At 41.3% G+C, this 25,892-nt stretch overlaps 3 protein-coding genes across 14 annotated transcripts in view; all 3 read right to left on the reverse strand.

The window, feature by feature from the left end:
* Positions 1 to 3,097, reverse strand: part of MRPS35 (mitochondrial ribosomal protein S35) — a 30,845-nt gene extending 27,748 nt beyond the window's left edge. For 2 of the 3 annotated variants that reach the window (XM_070410498.1, XM_070410497.1), the window contains exon 1: positions 2,947 to 3,097. In XM_070410498.1, coding sequence (XP_070266599.1) covers positions 2,947 to 3,058 — 112 coding nt within the window. In that variant the 5' untranslated portion in view covers positions 3,059 to 3,097. Of the gene's footprint in view, positions 1 to 2,411; positions 2,430 to 2,946 lie in introns of those variants that run through there. The other variant, XM_070410499.1, reaches the window with a different exon arrangement.
* A 6,513-nt stretch (positions 3,098 to 9,610) lies between these two features.
* REP15 (RAB15 effector protein) lies at positions 9,611 to 10,725 on the reverse strand. Its single transcript, XM_070407817.1, has one exon. The coding sequence runs from the start codon at positions 10,459 to 10,461 to the stop codon at positions 9,757 to 9,759; it is 705 nt and encodes a 234-aa protein (XP_070263918.1). The 5' UTR covers positions 10,462 to 10,725; the 3' UTR covers positions 9,611 to 9,756.
* A 642-nt stretch (positions 10,726 to 11,367) lies between these two features.
* PPFIBP1 (PPFIA binding protein 1) overlaps positions 11,368 to 25,892 on the reverse strand; it is a 168,071-nt gene continuing 153,546 nt past the window's right edge. For all 10 annotated transcript variants that reach the window (XM_070410505.1, XM_070410510.1, XM_070410509.1 and 7 more), the window contains 11 exons: positions 23,887 to 24,037; positions 23,454 to 23,582; positions 21,672 to 21,822; positions 20,856 to 20,967; positions 20,635 to 20,723; positions 17,399 to 17,521; positions 16,744 to 16,869; positions 15,779 to 15,967; positions 14,110 to 14,289; positions 13,328 to 13,393; positions 11,368 to 13,215 (listed from right to left, as the gene is read on the reverse strand). In XM_070410505.1, coding sequence (XP_070266606.1) covers positions 13,129 to 13,215; positions 13,328 to 13,393; positions 14,110 to 14,289; positions 15,779 to 15,967; positions 16,744 to 16,869; positions 17,399 to 17,521; positions 20,635 to 20,723; positions 20,856 to 20,967; positions 21,672 to 21,822; positions 23,454 to 23,582; positions 23,887 to 24,037 — 1,403 coding nt within the window. In that variant the 3' untranslated portion in view covers positions 11,368 to 13,128. The remainder of the gene's footprint in view (positions 13,216 to 13,327; positions 13,394 to 14,109; positions 14,290 to 15,778; positions 15,968 to 16,743; positions 16,870 to 17,398; positions 17,522 to 20,634; positions 20,724 to 20,855; positions 20,968 to 21,671; positions 21,823 to 23,453; positions 23,583 to 23,886; positions 24,038 to 25,892) is intronic.

The raw sequence follows: 25,892 nt of genomic DNA on the forward strand, positions 1-25,892 counted from the left end.
CACAAGACTCTTCAGACTCTGAACCTTACACCACATTATTCACATCTCTAGCCTCATTCCCCTTCACAAGGCCCCACAACTACACTGAACTTCCCTTCAGTCTTTCTGAACTTTATGTTCTCTGCCTGGAATATGCTTCCCTCCAATCTGCTTGACTTCTGTCCCCTTCGGCCTCCCCACCTCAATTCATGTAAAATTCTTATTCATCCCTCAGTGATATATATCCCTCATCCCTTCAAAAGTTTTAGAGTGATATTGGGTACTAGAAATTAAGAAGGCAGCAAAGAACAAGAGAAACAAAGTTCTTACTCCCACAAAATGGAGAGTCTGTCAAAATAAGACAACTATTTCACAAGTAATTTCAATAAATAAACAATGATAAATATTAATGGAAACATACAGCAGGGGACCAAACCTAGTCAAATAGTTGGGGAAGAAGAAGTTCCCTGAAGAAGTTGACTTTAAGCTAAACCTCAAGGATGAACAGGAGGTAGCCCTGGGAACCGGCAAGTGAGAAAAAGTGTTCTAGAGAAAGAGACGATGGAAATCAAAGTAAACAAATTTAATATGATGGAAACTTCAGAGCAGAACAGAGAGTGCACTGAGAAAAGAGACTGGAGACATTTGATAGACATCTCAGATACGTCATTGGCAGAGCTCTAGATTTTCTTCTTCAGTCTTCCCAAAACCTGTACATGGTATTGCCATTCATCCAATTATTCAGGACAAAAATCTAACATGCTTCCTGGAGACTGTTCCTCAAGCCCCATATCAAATCCACCAATAAGTCCCATTAGCTCTACCTTCAAAATGTGTCCCAAATTCAACTATAACAGCCTATTCCACAATTACCTCAACCCAAATCACCATCATGTCATTTGTACTACAGCAACTTCCAAACTGGTCTGCTGAGTTCCACTCTTTCCCTCCTGAAGTTGGCTCTCCACACAGCATCACTTCCCTGCTTAACATCTTCCAGTGTGACCCCAACTTAAAATACAAGCCAAGCCAAATGCCCATAAGCGGTTACAAGATCAAGCCATCACTCCCCTTTCTTATACTAGAACTCTCCTCTTTGCTCACTTAGCTCCAGCCACGCTGGCCTTTTCTCTGTTCCTTCACCACACCCATAAGCTTATTCTCACTTCTGGGCCTCTGCACTAACAATTCCCTGTGCCAACAATGCTCTTTCCCCACCTCAGCATGGTTCTGGGCTCTGCTCAAATGTCACTTCCCCAAGGAGGGGAGGTCTTTCCAGACTATCTACCTTATCCGACCCTATAGTCACTACTCCTCCAATTCATCATTCCAAACAGTCTGCTTTCTTTTTCTTCAAAGCACTAATCACTACCTGACATGGTGCTGACATTGTTTATCTATTTATAGTCTGACTTCCCTCAAAGTATGTAAACTTCAAGAGGTAAGGACTTTTGCTCTATTCTGGTATCTAGAATATCGCCTAGTACACAGTAGGAATCAAGTATTTATAGAATGAATGAAAAATTACAAAGACGTGTTAAGCCCTAACCGGTTTGGCTCAGTGGATAGAGCCTGGGGACTGGAGAGTCCCAGGTTCGATTCTGGTCAAGGGCATGTACCTTGGTTGCAGGCACATCCCCAGTAGAGGGTGTGCAGGAGGCAGCTGATCGATGTTTCTCTCTCATCAATGTTTCTAACTCTCTATCCCTCTCCCTTCTTCTCTGTAAAAAAATCAATAAATACTTTTTTAAAAAAAAGACGTGTTAAGACTATTAAGGGCCAATAGGATACAGTGAGGAATTTATCATTTATCTTAAAGCAATGAGAATTGTTTGTAGATTTTGAATAAGGGAGTGGCAAGATAAGATTTTCTATTTCAGTGGTTCTCAACCTTGGCTGCACATTAGAATCACCTGGGACTCTTTTTAAAATCCTGATTTCTGGGCCTCATCCTCCGGAAATTCTGTTTCTTTGTTATGGGGTGGGGCCACAAAGGCAGCAGCAGGCAAGCAAGCTACCAAGGACAGGGGTGTAAGAGTGAGCACCTCCTGCCAACCCAGAACCTCTTGGGTGGGGCCACAACATTAATAACAAAGAAAACAGAATTTCCGGAGGATGAGGCCCAGAAATCAGGATTTTAAAAAGATTCCCAGGTGATTCTAATGTGCAGCCAAGGTTGAGAACCACTGTTTTGAACACCTCACTCTGGCCATTGTGAGAATTCAGTGCAGGGAGCAACGGCGGAAATGGTAAAGCAACTGTTGCAGAACGAGAGATGGTGGCCTCGGCGGGGCTGTGAGCAGGGTTAAGGACAGATCTTCCAGGAGGCAGCACGGGCAGCACCTGGTGTAACTGGACAGAGCTGTCCTCCCCTCCCGCGGGCTCCGCCCCGATGCTCCTACCGAACCCCATTCTCGCTTCTTGTTAGGCACCTCACACTGAGCAGTCAGCGTTCACAAAAGTCCTCGATTCCTTTTCACTGATTCCTCCAGGGCGGGCGCGGCGCCAGGCACCCCTCCTCTCTCTGAGCGAAGGTCACCTCCATGGCTGTGAATGAAGGTCATCCCATTTGGCGGCACGGCGAGGCCTGGGTTCAGAGCTGCAGTTTGTCCTGGGGCAGCTACATGTTCCCCTTAACACTCGAGAAAACCGAGGTTCAGCACCCCCTGGAAACGCTGCCGAGCACCGTCACTAGAGACCCGTGCCGGCGACCGCGGGACCGGCACCGAAGCGCGGGGTCCCCGGGAGGGAGGGGCAGGCTCGTGGCGCGCAGAGGCCCCAGCGCAGCAATCCGCGGCTAGGAACCGGGCGACACCCGGGCGGCGGGCAGACCCACAGGCACGGCTTTCCCGCCAGGCGAGCCAGGGCCAGGCGGCAGGGCCAGGGACACCGCGGCGGCCTCCACGGGTCCGATATTCCGCCCTCTCACCTCCCCCAGAGCCCGGAGGCGACGCGGCAGACACTCACGCGGGCGTGGATTCCCGGGGAGAGTGGTGGGAGACACTGCGGTGGAGAAGGCACGCAGGGTCCCGGCCCCCGGCTGCAGGCACCGCCACGCGGGGAGCAACGCAGCCGCCATGCCTGCGAAGACGGCAAGTCGGACTGGCCAAGCGCGATCCCGTTCTTGGGGGCAGGCCTGAGGCCGCTACTGCGCATGCTCGGGCAGGACAAGCGCGCTCCCGTTGGTCAGGGAGCAGGCCTGAGGCCGCTACCGCGCATGCTCGGATAGGACAAGCGCGATCCCGTTGGTCAGGGGGCGGGCCTGAGGCCGCTACTGCGCATGCTCGCCCGCTTTGCCCCGCCCCTGGGGTGCATAAACAGGATACACGTGGGCCCTGGAAGTCAGGGCCAGAGTCAAAAGTGCACCACAGAAAAGAGAAAAAAAAGTCATGAAAAGGAAGCAAAACGCTTAAAAAATATATCGAAGCAGGCAGTCCAAACACAAGTGCAAATAATGACCATAAGGGATGGGAGAAATGTCGCTCACAGAGGGGAGGTGTGGTCTGGGTGGGACTTCATATGGCCCAGGTCTACCCTAGAGCCCTGCTCGTTTGCAATGGCTGCTTTTCTACAGGTTCTTGTATTAAAGAATGTGTTCAGCTAGTGCAATGGACACATTCCAAGGGGAGAGGCGGTATCTGATAGTTAAAAGGATACTTGACTTTAAAACTTGGTTTCACCATTTCTAGGCTGTGTGAGTCTAATCTAGTTAATATAGACAAACATCTGGGTACAATATTGGCCTACAATGAGTATTATGTCCGCATTGGATGTAACTGTTCAGTGATTTGGTTAGTTCATTTGTAGATGAGTTTAGAATTACAAAAATTCAGTATTCATCAGGACTTATAATATAATGGTCATTCTTTTTCATGAGTTTGTTTTTAAACAAACCCTAGGATGAATGAACGTACAACCCTTAATAAAATTATTCCCTATTTTTTTCAGCTGGTATGTATAATATTTAATCAAAGTACAAAATTATAATAAGAACAGCATGGAACAAACACAACTGACTCTTGGTAAGCATACAGCTGGTAGAGCAGAAGTATGCTGGTATCCCAGCGTATTCTATCTATGAGCATTCAGTGCACATGGGCATCAATCAGTATGTGATGGGAGTGGGGTTGAGGTGGGGCTGGGGGGAATAGCATGATAGGGACAAGTATTTGTTGACGTGTGTGTTTTGTTAATCCTCACCCAAGGAGGATAGCAACCGAGGTATGTGTCCTTGACCTGAATCCAACCGGGACCCTTCAGTCCTCTGGCCAACGCTCTATCCAGTGAGCCAAATTGGCTAGAGCAGGGAGAAGTATTTGTAATAATCACGATTCTCATCTCTTCTGGCCTCTTACCATCCATTATTGTTCCAAAGCAGAAGTATTAGATGTACTAGTTTTCTAGAGCCGCTGTAACAAATACCACAAACTAGGTGACTTAAAACAACAGAGATTTATACTCTCACAGTTCTAGAGGCTAGAGAACTTCAAAATCCAGGCATAGGCAGGGTTGGTGGTTCCTTCTGGAAGTTCAGAGGGAGAATCTGTCTATGCCCCTCTCTTAGCTTCTGATGATTGTTGGCAATCCATGGCATTCTTTGGATTGTTGACACATCACTCCAATCTCTGCCTCTATCTTCACGTAGTGCTTTACCTACTCTTCTATTTTTAAGATGAAAAGTATGGTGTTTTCACAGATGAATATGGAGTTTGAACCCAGGCTCTGCTTTTTCTGTGATCTTGGGCAAGTCCACCTAACATCCCTGAGCTTCAATTTCAAAGAAAATAGAAACAATATCTTCCTCAGGACCATTGTGATTGAGTTATATTTCAGAAGGTGTAATATAAATGGTGGCCATTAGAATTAAGCTGAGTCAATACAGCAGCCAGTTGTTCTCTCTTGAGTTTGTATATTTTAGTATAATAAAGTGCAAGGCCTATACCACAGAAATTTAGGGACAAAAAAAAGATATGAATCATTATAAAATTGATTTTCATTCAGAGAATTCTCAATTTCTGAGTAAGATGTTAAGAGACTTAGGTCCTCAGACTACTTTCCTGTTCTTTCTGTCTTTTGTTTACTCTTTCTCTAAGAATAAAGTGGATAGATATGATTAGAGTTAGTGGAGCCAGAGAAACACTTATTGTTTTCCCAGGTATCAAGTACAATAAAGTTCATTCTATATTAATAGTTAAAAACTCATTTGCAATGCTATCAACAGGCAATAATAATAACTGGTTCATGCAGTGTAAAGAGTAAAGCATACTCTGGCCAGTGTGGCTCAGTTGGTTGGCCATTGTCCCATGCACCAAAAGGTTGTCAGTTCTATTCCTGGTCGTGGCACATGCCCCATTGTGGGCTTGATCCCCAGCAAGGAGCATGCAGGAGGCAGCCGATCAATGTTTCCCTTGCATCGCATCGATGTTTCTTTCTCTCTCTCTCCTTCTCCCTTCCCCTCTTTCTAAAAATCATCAATACAAAAATTTTTTTTAAAGAGTAAAGCATAAACTATTGTGTACAAAGGAGTTACTAAGAATTACATAACTTTTTAATTGGAAAAGAATTTAATGTGCAACCACTTACTATGATAAAAATCTTTCCTTCAGCCTTCGTGACCAAATATCCCAACATACCTATTGTAGAAACAAAACTGGTTTCATAGGCATGTGACTTGCACGTAGAAGAGCCCTATGCTTGGTGAATGCTCTGCTGTGCATCTTGAAATTTTTAATAATTTTTGAACAAGGACCCCACATTTTCATTTTGCATGAGCATTACAAATTATGTAGCCAGTCCTTGTGTAGAACAATTTTAAGTATTAAGGTGTTTTTAACAATGGGCTTTTATTATACTTAAAACCTAGTTTAATCCAATGACTTTCCATCTGAGCTATTAATCAAAACTAATTTCTTTAGAAAAAGTAAGTGAATTAAGTATATCTATTCACAAGCTTAGTAAATAGACAATATGCAAATACCCAGGTATGTGGATGTACTTTGCAACCTAAATATCCATCAAAACAGTATTGGTTAGCCCAGCCAGTATGGCTCAATGGTTGATCAATGTTTCCTTCGCTCTCTTCCTCTCCCTTCCTCTCTCTGAAATCAGTATTGGTTCAATAAATTATGGTTTACACAATATAGAATACTATTTAGACATATGGGTCTTAATCCTGTTTGAACATTAGAATTACCTCAGAAGATATTTAAAAAATGGTATAGGGCCCCTCCTTCTGAGATGCTGATCCATTGGTCTAGGTGTGTTTTGAGCATCGGTGTTTTATTGTTTTTAAGTTCCCCAAGTAACTCTAATATGCAGACAGGCCTGAGAAGCATTGATGTCAGCCTTAAAAAGAACCATGTGGATATAAATCTATTAGCGTGGAAAATGGTCCACAATACCTAAGTTTTTAATGTGAAAAGGCATTTATGGATCATATGCTTCTGTTTGTATAAAATACTTTTAATATACAGTACAGGTTCTGGATGGGTAAAGAGCAAAATAGAGGGAGTAGCTATGAAGGGGGGGGGGGGGGCGGGGAGGTGAGACTCTTGAGGACTTAACTTTCCACACTTCTGTACTTTAATTTTTATATCAGAATGCAGATTTTTAAGTAAGAGAATACAGTATTATTTATTTATTTATTTACTTACTTACTTTCTTTTTTTAAGGATCAATCTATTTTATTGAGGGCCTTCAGGGGAAGGTTGATGTGCTGGGAGGACAATGAGATCTGATGTCCTCGGCCCGGCCAGATCTCCCAAGTTTCATAGACACACACACACACACACACACACACACACACACACAAAGCTATTTTTTAAATCAGAAAAAGCTTCACATTTTTATTTTAATTTTAAAAAATATGGTGAGTCTTTGGTTTATATCACCCAGCTGATTATAACATGAAGACTTACAATTTGTACTAGACTTCAAAATCTTGGTAAGCTTATACTTTAGTATAGAGAATGTCACAAGCATTGTCTTCTTTGAATTAGTTGAAGTCATTCCCATTTTCCAGATTAAAAAAACTCAAAGAGTTAAGTGGGTAGACTTTGCTCTTAAGAGAACTGAGACTCTAACCCACATCTGATTCCAAGTTGAATACTGGTTTTCCTATGCTACACCAACATCTTGACAGCTTATTATACACAGCATTGCTGCAGACAGGGGTCACTATATAACAAGGAAACATTAACTGGGTATTATAACCTTCTAGGAACAAAGTAGGAATAATTGTTTAACAGCTTCAAGAGATGTCTCCTGAGCCTATTCATGTTCACTTACTAAAGGCAGAGAGGGCTTAAATGCTTTCCTTGATCTTTGGGTTTCCTGGAATGAAGAAACATCAAAGGCAAATATAGTTCTGCCTTTGCATATATTCATAATATTTAAGAAGTTTGGAAATACAACATTGTAATTGTGATATACTTCATACTCCTCATCCAATCATCAGCTGTATGTTTTTAACCTTCAACTAGTTCTAAATCTGACCTCTTCATCCCTCCTCCTCCACCACTTTGGTCCAGGCCACCCTTTTCTCTATCAAATGTTTTCCTTTAATAGCTCCTTACCTGTCCTCCTGGGCACTGCTGTCACTCTTTCCTCCCTACAGTCTAGTCCAGCGATGGCGAACCTATGACACGCATGTCAGAGGTGACACGTGAACTCATTTTTTTGGTTGATTTTTCTTTGTTAAATGGCATTTAAATATATAAATATCAAAAATATAAGTCTTTGTTTTACTATGGTTGCAAATATCAAAAAAATTTCTATATGTGACACGGTACCAGAGTTCAGTTAGGGTTTTTCAAAATGCTGACACGCCGAGCTCAAAAGGTTTGCCATCACTGGTTCTAGTCTCTACCCAGCAATCAAATGAGGCATTTAAAGGGTCAGTCAGAGCAAGGCCTTTGTCTCCCCATATCACTCAGAATAAAATCCAGCCTTACAAGTCCTATCTGCTTGATGTGTTTGCTGGCTACCTCCCTGACCTCATCTCCTATTACTCTTCCCCTGGCTCACTCGGCTCCATCCACACCAGCCTCCTCTGCTATCCCTCAAACATATCAAATACACACCCTTTTCAGGCCTTTTGTCATTCCCTATGCCTAGAACACTTTTCCAGATATTTGCACTTATGCGTTCTCTCTTAATTCAATCCAGATTTCTACTTGGCCCTTTTCATTGAGGCTTTCCTTAACTACCCCATATAAAATAGCACCTCCTTCACTCTATCCTCTTACCCATGCTTTATTTTTCTTTACAGCACCTGTTATATTCCTTAAATATACATTTTAAACATATGTATCTATTTTATTTTCTGTCTTCCACCATTAAGAGGGAAACTAACCCCAAATAGGATATAATTCTTTTTACTGCTGATTGTCAGGGCATAGAACACGGCCTTAACATAGGCATTTAGCAATCAAGTGTGAATGAATCTATCTTCCATTTACACTTCTAAGCACTCTTTGCTTCTACCATCTAGAGGAGTAGGGGAAAAACTATTTTCCTCCCACCCAGGATTTGAAGCAAAGATGGTTTTTATATATGTATACATTATCTTTACTGCAAAGGCTAAATAAATGTTTAGCATTAGTACAAGTGATTGTTAACTGGGTTACCGTGTTTAAGTCACAGGACAAGGTAACACTGAAGCAGATCCCAAAGTGAATCCCACCAGGGGTTCAGATTCCAGAGCCAGCAACGCCTCCCTGGACATCCCCACACCATTGCTCTGCTGGGAGGACATCAGCACCCTGAAGCCAGAGACTACACCTGGGGAACTTAGCAGCTTTGGCACAGCTGTTTCTGGCTTCATTGGAGTAGTGGCCCTTGTCCAAGGCCCTGAAGAAATGGAGGCACAATTTTTTAAGAAACAACTGAGGCATCAGACCAACTTTCTCCGCAAATCTTTGGAGCTTTCCTGCCATGCGGATGCCATATATTCCAAGACGATCAACCTGGCCCTCTGGAAAGAGGATGACTTCACTGTCTATGCCAACATGTCCCCTTTTTGATCGCCCCAGATGGGCATCGCCAGACCACATGGAATACACCTCCATTGTATTCCACTCATGGGAAGCCGATAAGATACTCCAGTGTGGAGTCAGACCTGCATCCCAGCTGAATCTGGACACAGCTTTTGCTTTAGATGTGTGCATGGGTGTGTGTGTGTGTGTGTGTGTGTTTTAAAAAATGCATAAAACATATTCTAATGAAATGTTTAAAACATATTCTAAAGAAAAAACTACACAGAAGAAGCAGTTTGAGGTGACGTGGGAGTAAGGGCAGGGTCAGAGGAAGAAAGCAGTTTGAGAGTTCACTTGGTAGTCCTGAATTGAGACTGGTGTTGCAAATATAATTAAACCTGTTCTATAGTCTTATGCACCACCTCACCCTACCCACCTCTCACCCACAGCAGTAAAGTCACATTTTACACTTTCCAGAGCTAGACTTGTTATTTCAAACAAAGACATTTTTTTTTTTTTTTTGCAAATCAAACTTTAAGGGTGACTTTATTATTCTCCCCTCCCATTTTTATCATTGAGTAAAGAAATGAAAGAGTAAGCTAAATTGTCAGTTTTCCCAACAATATGGAAATCTCCATAATCATGACACTCATACGTTTTGTCCAGGTGATCATTTTCATTCAATGTGGGAGAGGGAGGGGGAATTCCATGCTGGGATGATGCAAGTGGAAGGGCTTGTTTATTAGAAGAAAATATCTTTTCCTTTTCACCTCACAGGCCAGTCTCATCACACAAATCTAGTTCAGAGGATGCGAATATAAACCTTGCCCACCTCCCGTAGCCCGTCTTTCTTACTCAGACAGCTTCCAAGCAGCTCTCTAACGGAGACACAGTCTTTAGTTTGCAGGACAAATTGTGCCACTGCCTTCCCTCCGGGCAGACGGCGCCTGGCCATCTCCCTTTTGACACTGTCCAGGACAACTCCCCTGATGTCTTTATGCTTTCCTGGCACACCAAAGACGAGAAACAGGCCCAGACAATCCTCTCCTATCAGGCTACAGAATTCGTCCAGCTTTTCAAATCTACTCTTCCGGGAAGACTCTGCCCTGGATTCTGGCTTGGAGGCCTCACAAGGCTTAGACTCTACAGGAGGAAGAGAGGACACCCGCAGGGTCTGTACCGCCAGCTGGAGCCTTATTTGCTTATCAGATCCCCAAAAGGTCCAAATCCAGTCGGCCCCAAACAGGAAGGCTTGGTGCTTGGTCATCTTGGTGGTGGTGAGCCACTCATCAACGCCCTTTTCTTGGCAGAAAGTGACGAAGTGGATTAAGAAGATCTCATTCAGAGTGTCTGGAGCTGGGCTCAGATTGCTCAGAGGGTCTTCAAATCCAAGGTACTCCTCCAATTTCTGAGCGGCATGCACGATAGCTCCGCTGAACACCTCACAGACGCTGACAACTTCTTGGCTGTCCTTGGGAGCCGACTGTTGCGAAGGTTTCTGCCCCATTTCCTCTGCACTCAATCAATACCGCTTCCAAATATCAAACATGTGGCCTTCGATCAGAACGACTTCTTTTTCGGAGTGAACGTCTTGCAGTAAAGTTGCATCTGTTAATGTGGTCCCAGTTTTCTAACTCTGCAGCTTACTTGGTATAGCTGAGCATATATGCATACAGTTAAACAAATAGCTCTCCCTATTTGCCAACTGGGTGTGCTTTATTCATGCAGATTCCTGCTGGTTTACTAAAGTGAGAGATACTTTCACAAAAAGCATCTGTTCTTCTCTGGGTATAGTCACCCTACTTTTCCTATTTGGTAATCTTTTCTAAGATATGCTGCATCTTTTCAAATTTCAGTTCAGTTAAAAATAGCATTTAATTCCTTAAAGAACCATATACTTTCTACAACTAACTTCTTTTTAAGTGTTCTTTAAAAATTTTTTTTTATTGGTTCAGAGAGGAAAGGAGAGGGAGGGATAGAAACATCAATGATGAGAGAGAATCATTGATTCGCAGCCTCCTGGGCATTAAACCTGCAACCCTGGCATGTACCCTGACTGGGAATCTAACCATGACCTCTTGGTTCATAGGTTGATGCTCAACCACTGAGCCATGCCGGCTGGGCTCTACAACTAACTTCTTCAGATCTGCAGGTGAGTCATTTCCCTTTGCTTTTCCAGGATCCTCTCTGCCATGACTCCTTATCCCCAGCTCAGAGGCCCGTGCTTCCTTCCACACAAACGTTTCTCAAACAAACGTCTCATATTCCTACCTGTTGGTACATTCTATGAATCCCACGCAAAATATTTTATGGGAGTTTGTGAATTATCAAGAGTTCGTTATTGTTCTCTATATCAAAAATAAAGCCTACTGGTTATACTGACAAAGGGAAATAAAGTAACAGACAATAAAAATATGAGGCAATTATCAGCTGACTTTATTTCTTTTCATATGGTGATACCAGCAGTGTATAATATTTTGTAAATAAAATATATCATCAAAAAAATTTAACCTCATCACATAGAATCAGTTATATTACAATGTCCTGAATAAAGAATATTTGGCCTCTGTAACAGTCTCCTGGTATTTTTAACCAGGTTGAAATATCAAATTTGTTTTTCAAATGGTGACATATATCCACATGAAAATAAAACACAAGTACATTAAGAGTCCAACACAGTTACCAAATAATGAATGGTAGGGAGCAAAAGATTATTGTTAGCATCAAATCATTGTAGTCATGAATAAATAGTAATGTAGTATTATAGGTTCTTTGATGAAAAGCTTGGTAAAGTTGCTGATAACTTGAAAGATCGTATCACTGATATTCAAATATAGTTTGTAAGTAAGCCCACCGGTGTATACTGAACTGCCCACCCCTATGCCAATTTGTGAAAAACAGTCTTTACCACAGTTGGCTATCATGGTAATGATGTAGTACTGAATAAAAAAATAGAATATTATTTCTGATACCCCTAAAAAGAATAATAAACACAGTGACAGTTTTTGCTGCAGCTTTGTATTTTCTTTATAAAGAATATTTGGGCCCTGTGCTATGGAAAAACATGAACTACATTTTATTATCACAAGATAGGCATTCTTTTCCAGCCTCAGAGTTATTAAACTCTGATTGAGATAAAATGTTCAGACAGATATTCGGCTTTTTTTAAAAAGGATTCCTTCCATTCATGGGTAGTCTGAGAAATGTACATTAGTCAGGCTGCTGGTATTTTGAGACAATGGTCTATTTAGCAAAGAGGAAAATAAGAAGCTTAATACTGTAAAGGTTTTTGTTTTGCTTTCTTCAGAAATCATTTCTACAAAATTTGGGGCAGCTTCTGAATGCGTTCAAGTTAATAGAATGCAAATGTCCCTCAAGTTCTTTCTTATGAGTTTAAAAGAATCTAAGATTAAAGGCCAAAATTCTTTAAAAACCAACAATTTTGTCATGTGTCATCGAAGAAGAGTTATTTCACATACACTAATTTAGTCCGAGTGATCAACACCATTAAAATTCGGTTGTGGAGAAAGAAAGATTATCCTGACCCGTCCGAGAACCAGCTGGCACGTGAAAAATTTGATCACTGTATTTTTTTCAATGTGATCTTTTTTTTTTTTACCATCTTCCTTAGGTATGTCACAAAATAAAAGTTCTATGTTCTGTGTACTAAATATATACATATATTTAGAAAAATATATAAAAATAGGACACTAGGGGGCAAGTGGAGGTGTGGCTGGCATTTAGTGGGCACACTGGATCTTAGAGAGATTCCACATCCTGATTTTAAAAGCACGTGTTCTGCTTCAGTGGCTACACCGACCTGACAGAATCAGCCACCTGTGAGTTCCCGCTCTCCCAAGTCCTCCATACTGTGAACATGACCGGAAACACTATGGTAAAGTCCTCTCATGGTAAATGCAACACTTTAAATATAATATATCACAGATTTTTACATTAAATAGAGGAAAAACAATTATACTCTCATTCACCAGTGTCTCACTTTCCGCGGCAGCTTTAAAATAGGCACAGATCCCCGGCTTTCCATTTCCACTTCTAAATGAGCAGAAGTTCATTGATAAACAATATACAACCCGCTACTTGCTGGATATACTGGGAGTGTAGAAATAAAGTGGAAAGGGATCAAGGGCTCCTCATGCTCGTCAAGGTGCTACGATCAAACGTTTGAGTCTTCGTCAGTAATGCTGGCGCTGGGGGATCGGGCAGCGAAATCTTTAAACATGTCATCTTCCTTTAACATGTGCTGGGAAACAAGGAGACGGGAGTCACACACACTGCGCTCTACGTGCAGACCCTTGGGGTGATTTTCAAACACATTCTTAGAATAAGATTTTAAGCTCATTTCACAAACCTACCGTGAGGTTGTTGATGCCTTCAGAGAACGCACCTATCTGCCTCACTGTCCCTTCGGAATCCTCCATCTGCAAAGAGCACACCATAACGTGACAAGCTCATCTGCACAATTGCAAGGAAAGTGTGGCAAAATGAACAAACATCTGAGAAGAAATAACGCAAGTTGTGTTGAATGGGAGAGGAGCAACGGAATACTTCTGATGATAATCACCTTGCACTGCTGTGATTAGATGTGGAAATTCAGAAGAAACACTTCGTTGGCACTTCTAGACTAAATGCTTTGATGCTGACAATGGCACCAAAGGATTACTGATTAAAGGGCAATCTTCAGTCCCAATTTTCAGTCCTTCATACTGAAAAGGCTAAGTAGTATGAGCTGTCCATTCCTGACTTGTTTTCATACTCAGATTTCCTTAATACAGAGCTAGGGTAACGTAGGTAAGGCACAGGGTTGGGAGCCAGCCTGGCAAGTTGGAATCCCAGTTCTTCTATCTTAGGTAAGTTACTTAATCGCTCTGTGCCCCAGTGTCCTGATCTCTAAAATTAAGATGAGAATACTCCCTATGCTTTAGGATTACTGTGAACATTAATATATGTTGAATGCTTAGGAAAGTGCCTGGGATATAGTAAGCAGTCTGCAAGTGTTCACCATCATCTTATTATTACCTTTATTTTTAAGCATTGGAAGAAAACTTCTTTGCTTAGTGGACACAATACGAAAAGTTTCCATTGAGTGTTTCAATGCTGGGAGAACTTGAAAATAGGTAGGTAACGTTGCACTTACCTGCTCTAACCGGTCCAAATCATCCTCGTCATACAGGCGCATCTCCAGGCCAGCTTTAGGTCCTTTCTTAGACACACTTCCTGAGACCTGTCCCAATTCCATTGGACAAACATATTCTTCCCCATCTTCCTGTTTCTTCTTTCTCAGATTCCCAAAATTGCTGAAGGTGAGCTTCCTTGGCTTTAAAACAAAGAAAACAATAACCTCCAGGGATTTGATAAAATTCCTATAAAAAAGGACTAATAACATGTATAATTTCATTTCATCATACAGAGAAAAGCAACTGAATGATTAAATTTGTATAACAAAAACTAAGGCATCCTAGGCCTATGACTGATGCATCCAAATATGATCAATGATCCCTTAAAAATCTCAGAAGATTACATTTGTTCTCCTTATTCACTCCAACTAGCTAGGTAGTCACAGTTATAAAAGCAAAATATGTAAAGAGCCTTAGTTTTGCTTCAACAGGACTTAATGCAAATGAGATTCCTCAGGGCTAAATACAATTTTACAAGGTTTTCCAGTCTAAGATCAGCATAAGAAAATGGCCCTTACTGTATTTTCTTTTTGGGTGAGGCTGTGATTATCTTGTATGCCTGTTATGCTTCTATAACAGGGTGGTGCCTGCTAAAAGAATCCTTGCTCCTTGGGAGAAAAAACTTCCAGTGAGACTTAGAAGAGAAACTACATCTTAGTCACTGGGTAGTCACGGAAACTGTTAAGTAGATGGTAATTGGCTGATGCAGAGAATTTGTATAGAACAGAATCTCTCAGAGTTTTGAATCTGGCACATCTTATAAAGGAGAAAGGGAGGTGAAGAGAAAGTGTCAAGCAGGTAGAGGGGGTTAAAAAAAAAAGAACTTGAGCTCTAGCTGGTTTGGCTCAGTGGATAAAACGTTGGCCTGCGGACTGAAGGGTTCCTAGCTCGATTCCTGTCAAGGGCACATGCCGGGGTTGCTGCTCGATCCGCAGTAGGGGGCGTGCAGGAGGCAGCCAATCAATGATTCTCTCTCATCATTGATGTTTCTCTTTCTCCCTCTTCCTTCCTCTCTGAAATCAATAAAAATATATTTAAAAAAAAGAACTTGATACGTATTTGTGAAGGAGTCAATAAACCCTACATCCACATTAAGCTGGTTAAGATAACACGCAGAAGAGTTAGCTCAGGAATCATTTAAAAGAAGAAAAAGGAGTCTGAAATTCGTATGCTCTATGAATCCAGGCAAACTAGGAACATCCATTCTCTGCTGGCGTGCCTTTGTCTAACTTGCAAGGTTGGTCAATTATAGGCCAGACAAGCAGAATCTGTATGAGGAGAAAGGCAACTCGTACATTTGATTTATCCACAGCAAAAATAGGACAACTGCAATCAATATCTGGGTCCAAGTCATGGGCTCTCTGCCTTGGCAATGTATCCATTATAAAAACCAACATCATGTTCTTTATTATTGTTAACCCTAATAAAATAAATGATTTTAACAAAAATTCCCCCAGAAGAAAACCTTTAAAATTGTATTTTATTGATTATTGTTAAAGATGCACATACCTTCAACCCATCCACAAAACTTAGTAAATCCCAGAAAATGGGATAGCCGGGTAACAGAACTGAGCTTTTGTTCTCGTTTTTGGTATAACCAATTATCAAATAATGCGAGCTTGAACTAACCTTCACTTTGGCAGTGGCTGTTAAAAGTACATAATCTGGTAACTCCATGGCGTCACGTTTCTGGTGTTGGGCCTCAACACCAATCAGAAGGTTGAAATGAGTGGCCAAATGTCTTCTCAACAGGGTCTTACTCGGTGGGATGTTCAGCAGCTGAGCCATTGTTTCTACATTAAAACGGGGTTCTAGAACCTATAAGAAAAATAAAGATGTGTAAGGTACGGTATATCACACATGTCTGCACTGTGCTTTATAATTTGCAAAGCTCTTTCATTTAGTTTTCTCCAATGACCTACTCAGTGAGATAACCACATATAAACTTTAATCTTTAATTTCTTTTCTTTTCTTTATTCTACCCAAGCTAGTGAGAAGAGAGCTGGTCCTGACATCCAGGCTTCTACCTCTCTGAGGTATGGCATTTGGGATGTCTTTGAATACAGGCCGTTTTGTTTTTATTTTTTAACAAACTGATTTGAGAGAGAGATGGAGAGAGAGAAATATTGACTTGTTGTTCCACTTATTTATGCATTCATTGGTTGATTCTTGTATGTGCCCTGGCCAGGAATCAAACCCGCAACCATGGCGTATTGGGACGATGCTCTAACCAACTGAGCCTTCCAGTCAGTGCAACATTTGGGATGCTTTTGGCAGCCAACTTCTTTGCAACATCTGCGTGCAGAAATACAATCTGTATCTTTGCAGAGGTTTTAAAACATGATCATATGAGAGCCAGCAGCCAGATGTTATCCAACAGAAAAGAGGACAATGGAAGAGAGGGGTTTAAATCTGATCTAGAGTAAAAAATAAGGGAAAAAACACGCTGAAAGTAAAAATCCACTAGAAATAGTGCAGTAGGGTTGGGTTAGCCATCTTTAGGGTTATAATAAGTAAACTGATACGCTCCCACTCATTAGATTAAAGGAGACAAAATGTTAAGAAGTCAATTTCAAGTTAAAACAGTTTTTTACCATGAGCCCACCATGGACACCACTGCCCCTGAGATTGGGGGCATATTCTGCCAAGTCCACGGAACGCAGCCACTCCATCACCCGGTGGTTGGTCCACTGCTGCACCTCTGACGGGGTGATGCTATTCTATGGGAACAGAGGACACCAAGAGCTTCAGTCACTGACGATGGGATTCCTAATATCCCACCTGCACAATCCATCCAAAAGTCTGCCCCGCAGAACCTCCCACTAAATGTTCACAGAAAGGGTAAAAAAGTGATTGCTAATTTGAATTCTCTTCGAAAGAAAATTGGCAAAAGTTTCAAGCTTTTTTTTTACACAGAATTAGAGTAGGGCTTTAGGAAAGGAAGTCTTTATAGTGATATTTAAGCCTCTGGTTTAAGGAGGGAGGAAAAGAAAATACACTCAAGAAAAGGAGGAAGGGAAACTAAATCACAACCCTTGGCTTCCATGACACAGGTAGGACCGTCATGGGAGGGAGGGAAGGAATACAGGAAAACAAAGCCAAAAACGTAAACGAGGCTGGATGTGAGGCTCTGAGGGAACCAGCAGCCCTCCCCGAAGTTTCCAAGAAGAAATGGGTTTCAGTTTTGAACACTCGGACAGTCGTATGCATGGCAGGCACGTGCTGAGTAACCCTCAACTCAGATGCTACCTCATCAGACGGCCGCCTCCGTAGACAGTTGGGTTCAAAGTTGTTGATCCTCAGGACCTGGATGGCCCTTTTGATGCTGAGATGGTGCAGCACACTCACGACCTTCAAAGACAGCAAGTCATCCTGCAGAAAAGAACAAAACGAGGGGCTCCTTGAGCAGGACGACCTCCTCAAGGAAGTCTCAGAAAACGCACATAAAAGTGGAAGAGCCCCTCTCCTCATCGACCCCGAGGGTTGTCATTGTATTCAAAGCCTTTATTCAATAGCAAGATCCTTTTCCTTGTTCCAATCAAAATCTTCTGCAGGACCCCGATATATCAGAAAACCAAAATTAATGTTGTCCTGACTGACACTGACTTCCATCTATTTCTCTCCCAAACATTCTGGGATAGGCTTGTGGGATCCCTTCGCTCTGAAACACACAGTTTGGAAGGCACTCGCTGGGTCATAACAAACAGTGACCTGCTTTGATAAAGGACATAGCTAAGAGCAAGTGATGTTCATTGACTATCTAGGTTTGCTTTTCTGAGCTAACACACATCAGTTTTGGGAAAAACCAGAAGAGTGGGCACACACTATCCCCCAGTCTCAAGAAATCCCTAGCTCTAGATCTGGATGTGTTAGCCAGCAGACACTATGGAAATTTTTAGAAAATCTATGTCAGCCAAAGCAAAGGTCTTGTTCAGAGTTGAGTGTAAAAATATTAAGAAGCTATATGTAAGTATCTACACATATCACCAATCATTTCCTTCAAGGAATAACTTTGGCCAGTCTGTGGTTACTGGGCACATTTCAAACATACCAAACACACCAAAACAAATTATTTTAGAAGAAGGTGATTTGGGTGGCAGTGTCAACATAAGCACAGGTCTACATCCAAAAACACCCAGAAAATAAACAAAGAAAACATCCATGTTAGACACATCTTACTGATAACATTGCTTATGAGAAAAAAAAATTAATCTATTATAAAAATATTTTCTAAATATTAGGCAATCAGTTTAAATTCTTAAAGGCTACTAACTGAGCAAAAATTCTTTCCTAAATTTTTCTGGATTAACTTCTTAAAGGTAGTGCCTTGTAAATTAGAAAGGATATTTGACAATCTAAGATTGAAACACCCATTTAAAACATTTGCATGTGGGCTATTTTCAACTTAAAATGTATCAGATTTAAAAAAAATAAATGCATAATGTTCATAACATAAATAAAATTTTACTAGCTTAAGGGATTTTAAAAGTAGGGACCATTTCCTTTTTTAATCAAAACACTTTTTTGGATTTTTAAAAAATCTTTTATTTTTATGTACTATTAGATTTACAGAAGAGTTGCCAATAATAGTACAGAGAGTTCCATATACCCTTCACCCAGCTTCCCTTAGTGTTAACATATAACTATAACATATTCACTAAAACTAAGAAATTAACATAGACAATAATAAAATTAAACAAACTACAGACTTCATTCAGATTTCAACAGTTTTTTCATGAAGGTCCTTTTTCTGTCCCAGGATCCAACCCAGGATACCACATTAAAAACAGATTTTTTATGACTTAGAACTTCCAGGATCAAATTTTCTAAGGTCATTTATTCATTTACTAGAGGCCTGATGCACGAAATTCGTGCAAGAGTAGGCTTTCCTTCCCCGGCCGAGGGCACCTGGGCTTCCTTTCAGCCGCTAGCACCTGGGACCTGGGCATCCCTTGCAGAGGGAGGTCCTGCCCACCTGCCACAGCCTGCTGGTCAGTGGCCTGGGCCTCCCTTTTTGGGGTGATCGTGGAGCCCCCTGATTGATCGTCCTGCTGGCTGGTGGCCTGGGCCTTCCTCTGTGGGGAGATCATGGGGCAATGGCCGGGTCCCCGACCAATTGCATCGCACCCGCCTTGGCTGGCCTGGCGCCAGCGGGTGTCATAGTGTGGTCATGGATGGTCCTCTGGATGGTCGTTCTGCTGTTCGACTGTTCGGTCGATTTGCATATTACACTTTTATTATATAGGGTAGCTATGAGAGTTATAGATATACTTTTTATAAAGATTTTAAGCCTGAATTTGCTCACATTCCTAGGGGAGCGTACTCAGACCTAGCTAGGCAGGCCAATATTTACTGAATTTGCTCCAGGTGGAGCTGTGAACTATCAAGAGCAGGGGTCTTGGAAACTGCGTAGGTTCAAATGCCATATGATGTTTCTCCTACTCTGTAACTGTGGAAGCTCGGTCAAGTTACCTGATTTCTGGGTTCTTTCGCTTCCTCATCTAAAAACTGAGGATAATAAGAATGCTAGCTCAAGGACTGCCGAGACTTCAGTATTGATCCCAGTAAAGTGCCTGGCACACAGCAAATGTGCAACATACCACCTGTTAGTGTAGCAAGATGTGCCCACCAAGATATAGACTTGGTTCAATGATAGAGACGAAAGCAAATCCCATGAGCTGGTCTCCAAGTTTCTTAATATTGGATAATTCTCATTTAAGTTAGCTGTTTGAATCTTTCAACTTATTTAAAGGAGATACTTATGGTAGCTGAATCCATAGCCCAGCTCACAAAAAAATAAAATAAAATAAAATAAATTTTGTTTCAGTAAAAGTATGTCAGGTAGAACCCAGGTAGTACTGTGGCATCTAGAACACGTTCTCCTGGAATCCATCTCTCCCCACTGTTGTAAAGCAGGGGAAAGTCCTTCTACCCCTGGGGCAAAAGGCTAGACATATGAAACCATAATGAAGGAATCAGAGTGAAAGTCAACCTTTCCCCTACTTCTTTACCCCAGGGTGACTCCCACCCTAGCAGAACTGGGCAGAAGTGAGAAGCTTCCAGGTAACAGCTCTCAAATGTGGGAGGGAAGGGAGAAGACAAGTCCCTCTGGATTTCAGGCCAGAAGGGTAGCCTTTTCTGAGTGGTCACTGCATATAGGAATATAAAATTTAGAAACTGCCAGGGATTAAAAACTCCACACTCTATTTTAAAAAAAAAACATAAGATATAATTCACTCACCATACAATTCATCCATTCAAAATGTGCACTTCAATGTCTACCATCTTGATTATACATGAAATCAATTTTCTGGATAGTTTGACTTAAATTAGGTTTTAAATCCTCCAACGCTGTTGCAACCACCAAATCCTACAATTTAAACCTAGTGGGAAATATTCCTGCCCCTATCTTCAAGTTAAAGCAAAGTATTCAAACTTGGTGAATCCTTGTGAAAACCCCCACACCGCAGGAGGGAATCACTTACGATAGTCATGTAATGGAGCATTCGACCATCTACCCGGCCTTCATCAAACTGGGTCTTGTACTGGGGGAGGCCAATGTCATCCAACCATCCTAAAGGAGAGAAATCTGCGTTGTTAACGTGCCACAGAATACCTGTCCTTGTGATTAAAAAAGGAAGAGTGGCATTATTTACTTATTTGCTTGCTTCCTGATTTAGGAGTTCAAGAATTTAAAACCTCTTACTAGTGACCCAGTTGAAATCCAGCTTTCCGTGATTGGTTTCCTCTTCAGATCCCAGAGCTTGCAATGCCAGCTGGAGTTTCTTTCGATGAAGTGAATGCTTGATTCCAAGTTCCTGAAATAATAAACAGAAACACTGGCTTTACAATCCTGTCAATACGGGCTGGGTGCCACTGGCAATGGATGCAAATTCCTCCAAAATGAAGCGAACATCCAAGAGCCAACAATGACATTAAATCAGAATGCTAACTCTGGCTAGGAAAGAGTTGCTGAACAAAAGGCCCCTAGAAGGCCAAGACCACTGGAGTTAGTTCAGTGGAGAGTGTGAGACATTCCCTAGCAGGCTCCTTCCTGGGCAAGACTGGAACTGTAGGATGCAGAACAGGAATTCTACTCTTATTAAATAATTGGGAAATGTCAAATAATGGAACATAAAATGCAGAGCTCTTTTTTTGTTGTTGTTGCCTTTTGCAAAGTGAAGTTGAATTGCATATATTACATTGGGGAGACGGGTTAATAACGATAAAGCCACAGAATGATTTTGAGAAACATGAGCTTAAGGTTTATTATTATGGCCATACAATTATTTTTCATTAAAATGCCCAGTGGCTTAAGTGTTCCATAAGGAATCATTACAACCAGATCCTTTGTTTTTAGTCCATGAAATAAAATAAGCACGAAGCAGGAAAGCCAGACTTTTCCAAGAGCACTTACTGGCTGCCCCCATTCCCAGTTAAGGCGTAGAAAACAACCCTACATTCACATTCTCTATCTCTCTCTCAGAATTCATTATGTAAACAAAAACAAAGAAGCAGTCACCTTCTCTAGATCTTGTTGAGAAGCCTGCAAAAGTGTTTGGCCAGATGCAATCCAGTGCTTGCCAGAATTCAGGTAGGACCCCAAGCCCTGTTCCACAAGCCAATTGCAAACCTGCTCCTTGGTCCATTTGGCAAATGGCATATCCAAGTCACTACAGGAAAATGAACAATTGTATGAAAAACAATTCAAAGCCAATCCTATGGCTTATCATCAAGGTTGAACAACTGTATGTTCAACAGATATGGGTATTTCCTGGTGATACACATTGGACTGTGCAAAGCTTAACATCAGTACATATTTGGAAGAGGAAGTGGCACTGGAGTTGAAAGTGACCTTGTGAGACCAATCTTCATTTCAAATGAAACCACAAAAGATGCAGTGTGGTTTAGCAAAAGCATGTTCTGTAGAAGACCGAGTTGAACCAACAAGTCAAGTCACTGTACTAGTTTCAACCAATGTTGTCTGAAGACTGAATTCACAAACAGAAAACACTAGGTCAGATGAAAAGAAACTCAAGTAAAACTTGAATTAATTTTAGCAGAATAATGGTTTCTTTCCAGGTGGTGATCAACGAGAAGGGAGCAATATGTCATCACTGATTATAAGAAAGTATAATCAAAGCAAATTTCTGTTTTCGTTTACTTTGACACACAAATAGTATTCCTGTTTAGGAAAAAAAAAAAGTGGTGATAAGACTTTTTTTTTTTGTTTTATCAGCACAAGGAGGTCCTCTACTGTGTACAAAGAGAACATATGGCAAATGAGACTGCTCAGTATTTGGAGAAGGCTAAACAAAGCTAAAAGATTTAGTATCAATGATTGGTGCTATATGTTTGCCAACCCCACCCTTTTTATGCTCGGTAGGTCAGTATAGTACAGGTAGTTCCAAACCAGCCCTGAACTGTGGGAAAGGTGTAGGAAAAGATCTTAGACTCATAATAACTAAAACATTACATAGTCCTAATAAGTTTAAGATTTCTGATAGAATCTATATCTTTAGGTGCTTTCACAGGTTCCATTGTTTATTAAACAGTGATTTGTCAGATACTTAGCACATATAAATTAATTTAATCTTCAAAACCATTTTTTGGGCAAGGTACTAATACATACCACAAGAAACAGAGACACAAAGCATGAAAGTAGCTGTTCAACGTTATCCAGCTTATAGGAAGTGGTAAGACCAGAAATCAGACCCAAGCAATCTGCCTCTAGAACAGTGGTTCTCAACCTTCTGGCCCTTTAAATACAGTTCCTCATGTTGTGACCCAACCATAAAATTAATTTCGTTGCTACTTCATAACTGTAATGTTACTACTGTTATGAATCATAATGTAAATATCTGATATGCAGGATGGTCTTAGGCGACCCCTGTGAAAGGGTTGTTCGACCGCCAAAGGGGTCGCGACCCACAGGTTGAAAACCGCTGTTCTAGAACCTACTCATAAACTCTATACTGTCCTATCTTTGCAAGGCTATGCTTTAAAATACTTATAATTATTTTCTTTGAAAACTAAGTCTGATATTCATTCTAATATAGATGTTGCAGGCACTTCAGCTGTGGCTCCTCACCTAGCTCAGATAGCCCACATCTGCTGCACAGTTGTTCACCAACCATTGCCAAACTACACTGCTCTAAAGATGGCGGATCCTTCCACTAGGCATGGCAGTAAGCAATGGATCTGACTGTGCAACCCAGGGACAATACTAGCATTGCTGGTCCTCATGAGACCCCCCTGATGCTTGGGTAGAGATGCGGAAGTCCATTAGTTTGGATGTTCTTACCTATTAGATTGTCCCAAATCTCGAGACCAACCCAATCGGGGCCCAGCAGTTGCCCTCGTCCCTCCTCGTTTGAATTCAGTTTCAGACATGTCATCTGGGTTGAATGTAGTTGACTGACTTCTCCTAAGTCTGAAGAAAAGATACAACACATATTGCCTTGTATTCGACCTGAGGAGGCCTTAGACTAAGCAGAACATTTGTAATTGGTGTATACATTTGAGCTACTCCTCTTTGTCTGTCATTAGAGTAGACATTTGGATTTAAAGTTTGAGACCCAATGAGTTAATGAATCCCAAATCACAATCTTCCTTCTAGAAGAGGAACACGGAAGCTTTACAATTTCATATCCATTTTCAGCCCATTTTCCATTTCTTCCTACGTTTGAACAACATATAAGACAAAGTCCATTCCACTTGTTCACTCTGTTACTTACTTTCCAAAGAGTTTCATGATGCCTCGGGATTTCTTTTTGGGATCTGGAGATGACGGGGACATCTGGAAGGGGCTGCTCCCCTGTGAACCTTTTGGCCGAGGAGGTACACCAGCCAGGTCTAGGTGCTCGGCTGTCTCCTTTTCTGTTTCAGCTATTCCAAGAAGAGAAAACAAACTCAATGAATTTTAATATAGAAAATGGGCATGATTAGAGGTTAGGTTCTTGGCTTTAACAACTGGTAAGAATTCTTCTGTTGGCCTATAAACCAAAAAGCACCCTGTTCTGCTCTACATCAATTGTGTGTAAAGTCAATTAACTTAAGAAATACAACACCTTTGAGATTCAAAGGTGTGATAGGATTGCCATATTCTTTCCTTAAGTAGTTTAATTCATAATGGAATTATTCTCAATACTGCTATACCATTTGGTACTGCTGACTATCTCCTACATCCTTCAGAGTCATCATCTTCCTTAGCTTCTTGGCATGACTCTCTCCTAGATCTGCTATCTGATAGTTCCTTCTTTGCTGTAGCACCCTGTTTTCCCTTCCTCCTCCACTCCACTCCAAGATTCTTTTCTAAGTTCCCTCTGCAGGATCTCTTGACAAGCCCACCCACACTCTATGCTCAGCACTAAATGATGGCTTCACTCATTGGTAAGCAGTTGGCATCAAAATCTATGGGCCTCATCTTTCTCTCCAGCCTCAGTATCTGCTGTGTATATTCCCAGTTCAGTGTGCCAGGGGTATCTTGGACTCAGCAAAATTCCCATACAATTTTTTTCTGAGTCTTCTCTTGATGTCCTTATTTAATATTTCATTAATATTAATTAATATGTTCCTTGCACTCCAGTTCAAACTCTGTCATTTTCTTTTCCTTCCTTCCTTACCTTTGGCATTTATTTCAAATCGGTTACCAAGTTCTGGAAATTCTTTATTCAAGAAATGTATTTTTGTTCATAACCTATTACATCCTAGGCACTGAGAGAAGAATGAACTGAATATGAATAATTTTTTGTTTGATATAAAATTAGTGTCTGTTGATTCTGCCTTATAAAAATAACATCCAAATTTGCTACTCTTGGATCTCCAAGCATTAACTATTTCAGTTCTTTTAGCTGTTCCTTAACGGGTGATCCCACACTAGCAAACACAAGGGCTACTGTTTCTTCAATGTGAGATTTTACACTTTTATGGAGGAAAGTAAAAGTTGTACAAAAATCACAGGAGCAGTGTCTTAGAGAGTGGTAAAGGTTGCAGAGGTTGACTTTTCTATGAAGCAGAGCTGTGGTTATAGGTTATAGTAAGCAGCATTTGCCTCTTAGCATTGACAATACCTTTCTAAGAAAGGTAACAAAACATTTGAAAATAGTTATCTGGATGAATCAGTTTATTTTATTCATCCAGTGTTCATTTTAGACATTTAAGGTAACAAGGGGGGAGGGGTCACCTTTGATGACCCATGTGAATAGATATGTGGATATCTATACAAGGTAACAGAGCCTGTTGGGAAAACCCAAAGGAACTTTCCACCCAAATCCTTACAGCCATGATGGGTATTGATGTTCCTGAGAAGTTGCCTACCCCACCCTCATTTCAAAAGCATCTCATTTTTATGTTTAGGCTCTTTTTTTCCCCCCTCCGGGAAGCCTGCCCTTTAAAGAGGAAAACTGAACTTCCTCCTCAGAAAATCACTTTGGGGGCAACTCCTCAAAGAACACATTGAGTTACCTGTGTCATCAGGAAATGTTCCCTCTATCTTCAAAGCAATAACATGTCAGGAGAACGTTCCCCTAAGAGAATTAAGTCTAAAAAACCATGTTCAAACTCTTCCACAGATCTCTGTATTTGGCTAAAAATGTTTCTTTTTGGAGGCTGGGGAAGATGGAAACGTGGGGCAGGAACAGCAAGGACCTGGGCGTTAGCGTGAGAGGAACTGTGCTTCAAGGGTGAAAGCTGTTTAAATGCCAGGACACGCCTGCCCGGCACTCAGAGGGATGCTGTGCGT

The sequence above is a fragment of the Myotis yumanensis genome, unplaced genomic scaffold (assembly GCF_028538775.1).
Source record: "Myotis yumanensis isolate MYYU_CA2020_CCGP unplaced genomic scaffold, mMyoYum1.0.hap1 SCAF_3, whole genome shotgun sequence".
Classification (NCBI taxonomy): Eukaryota; Metazoa; Chordata; class Mammalia; order Chiroptera; family Vespertilionidae; genus Myotis; species Myotis yumanensis.

Coding starts and splice junctions, on each gene's coding strand:
- REP15 (XM_070407817.1), bottom strand. CDS start 10,461: ATGGGGCAGAAACCTTCGCAACAGTCGGCTCCCAAGGACAGCCAAGAA.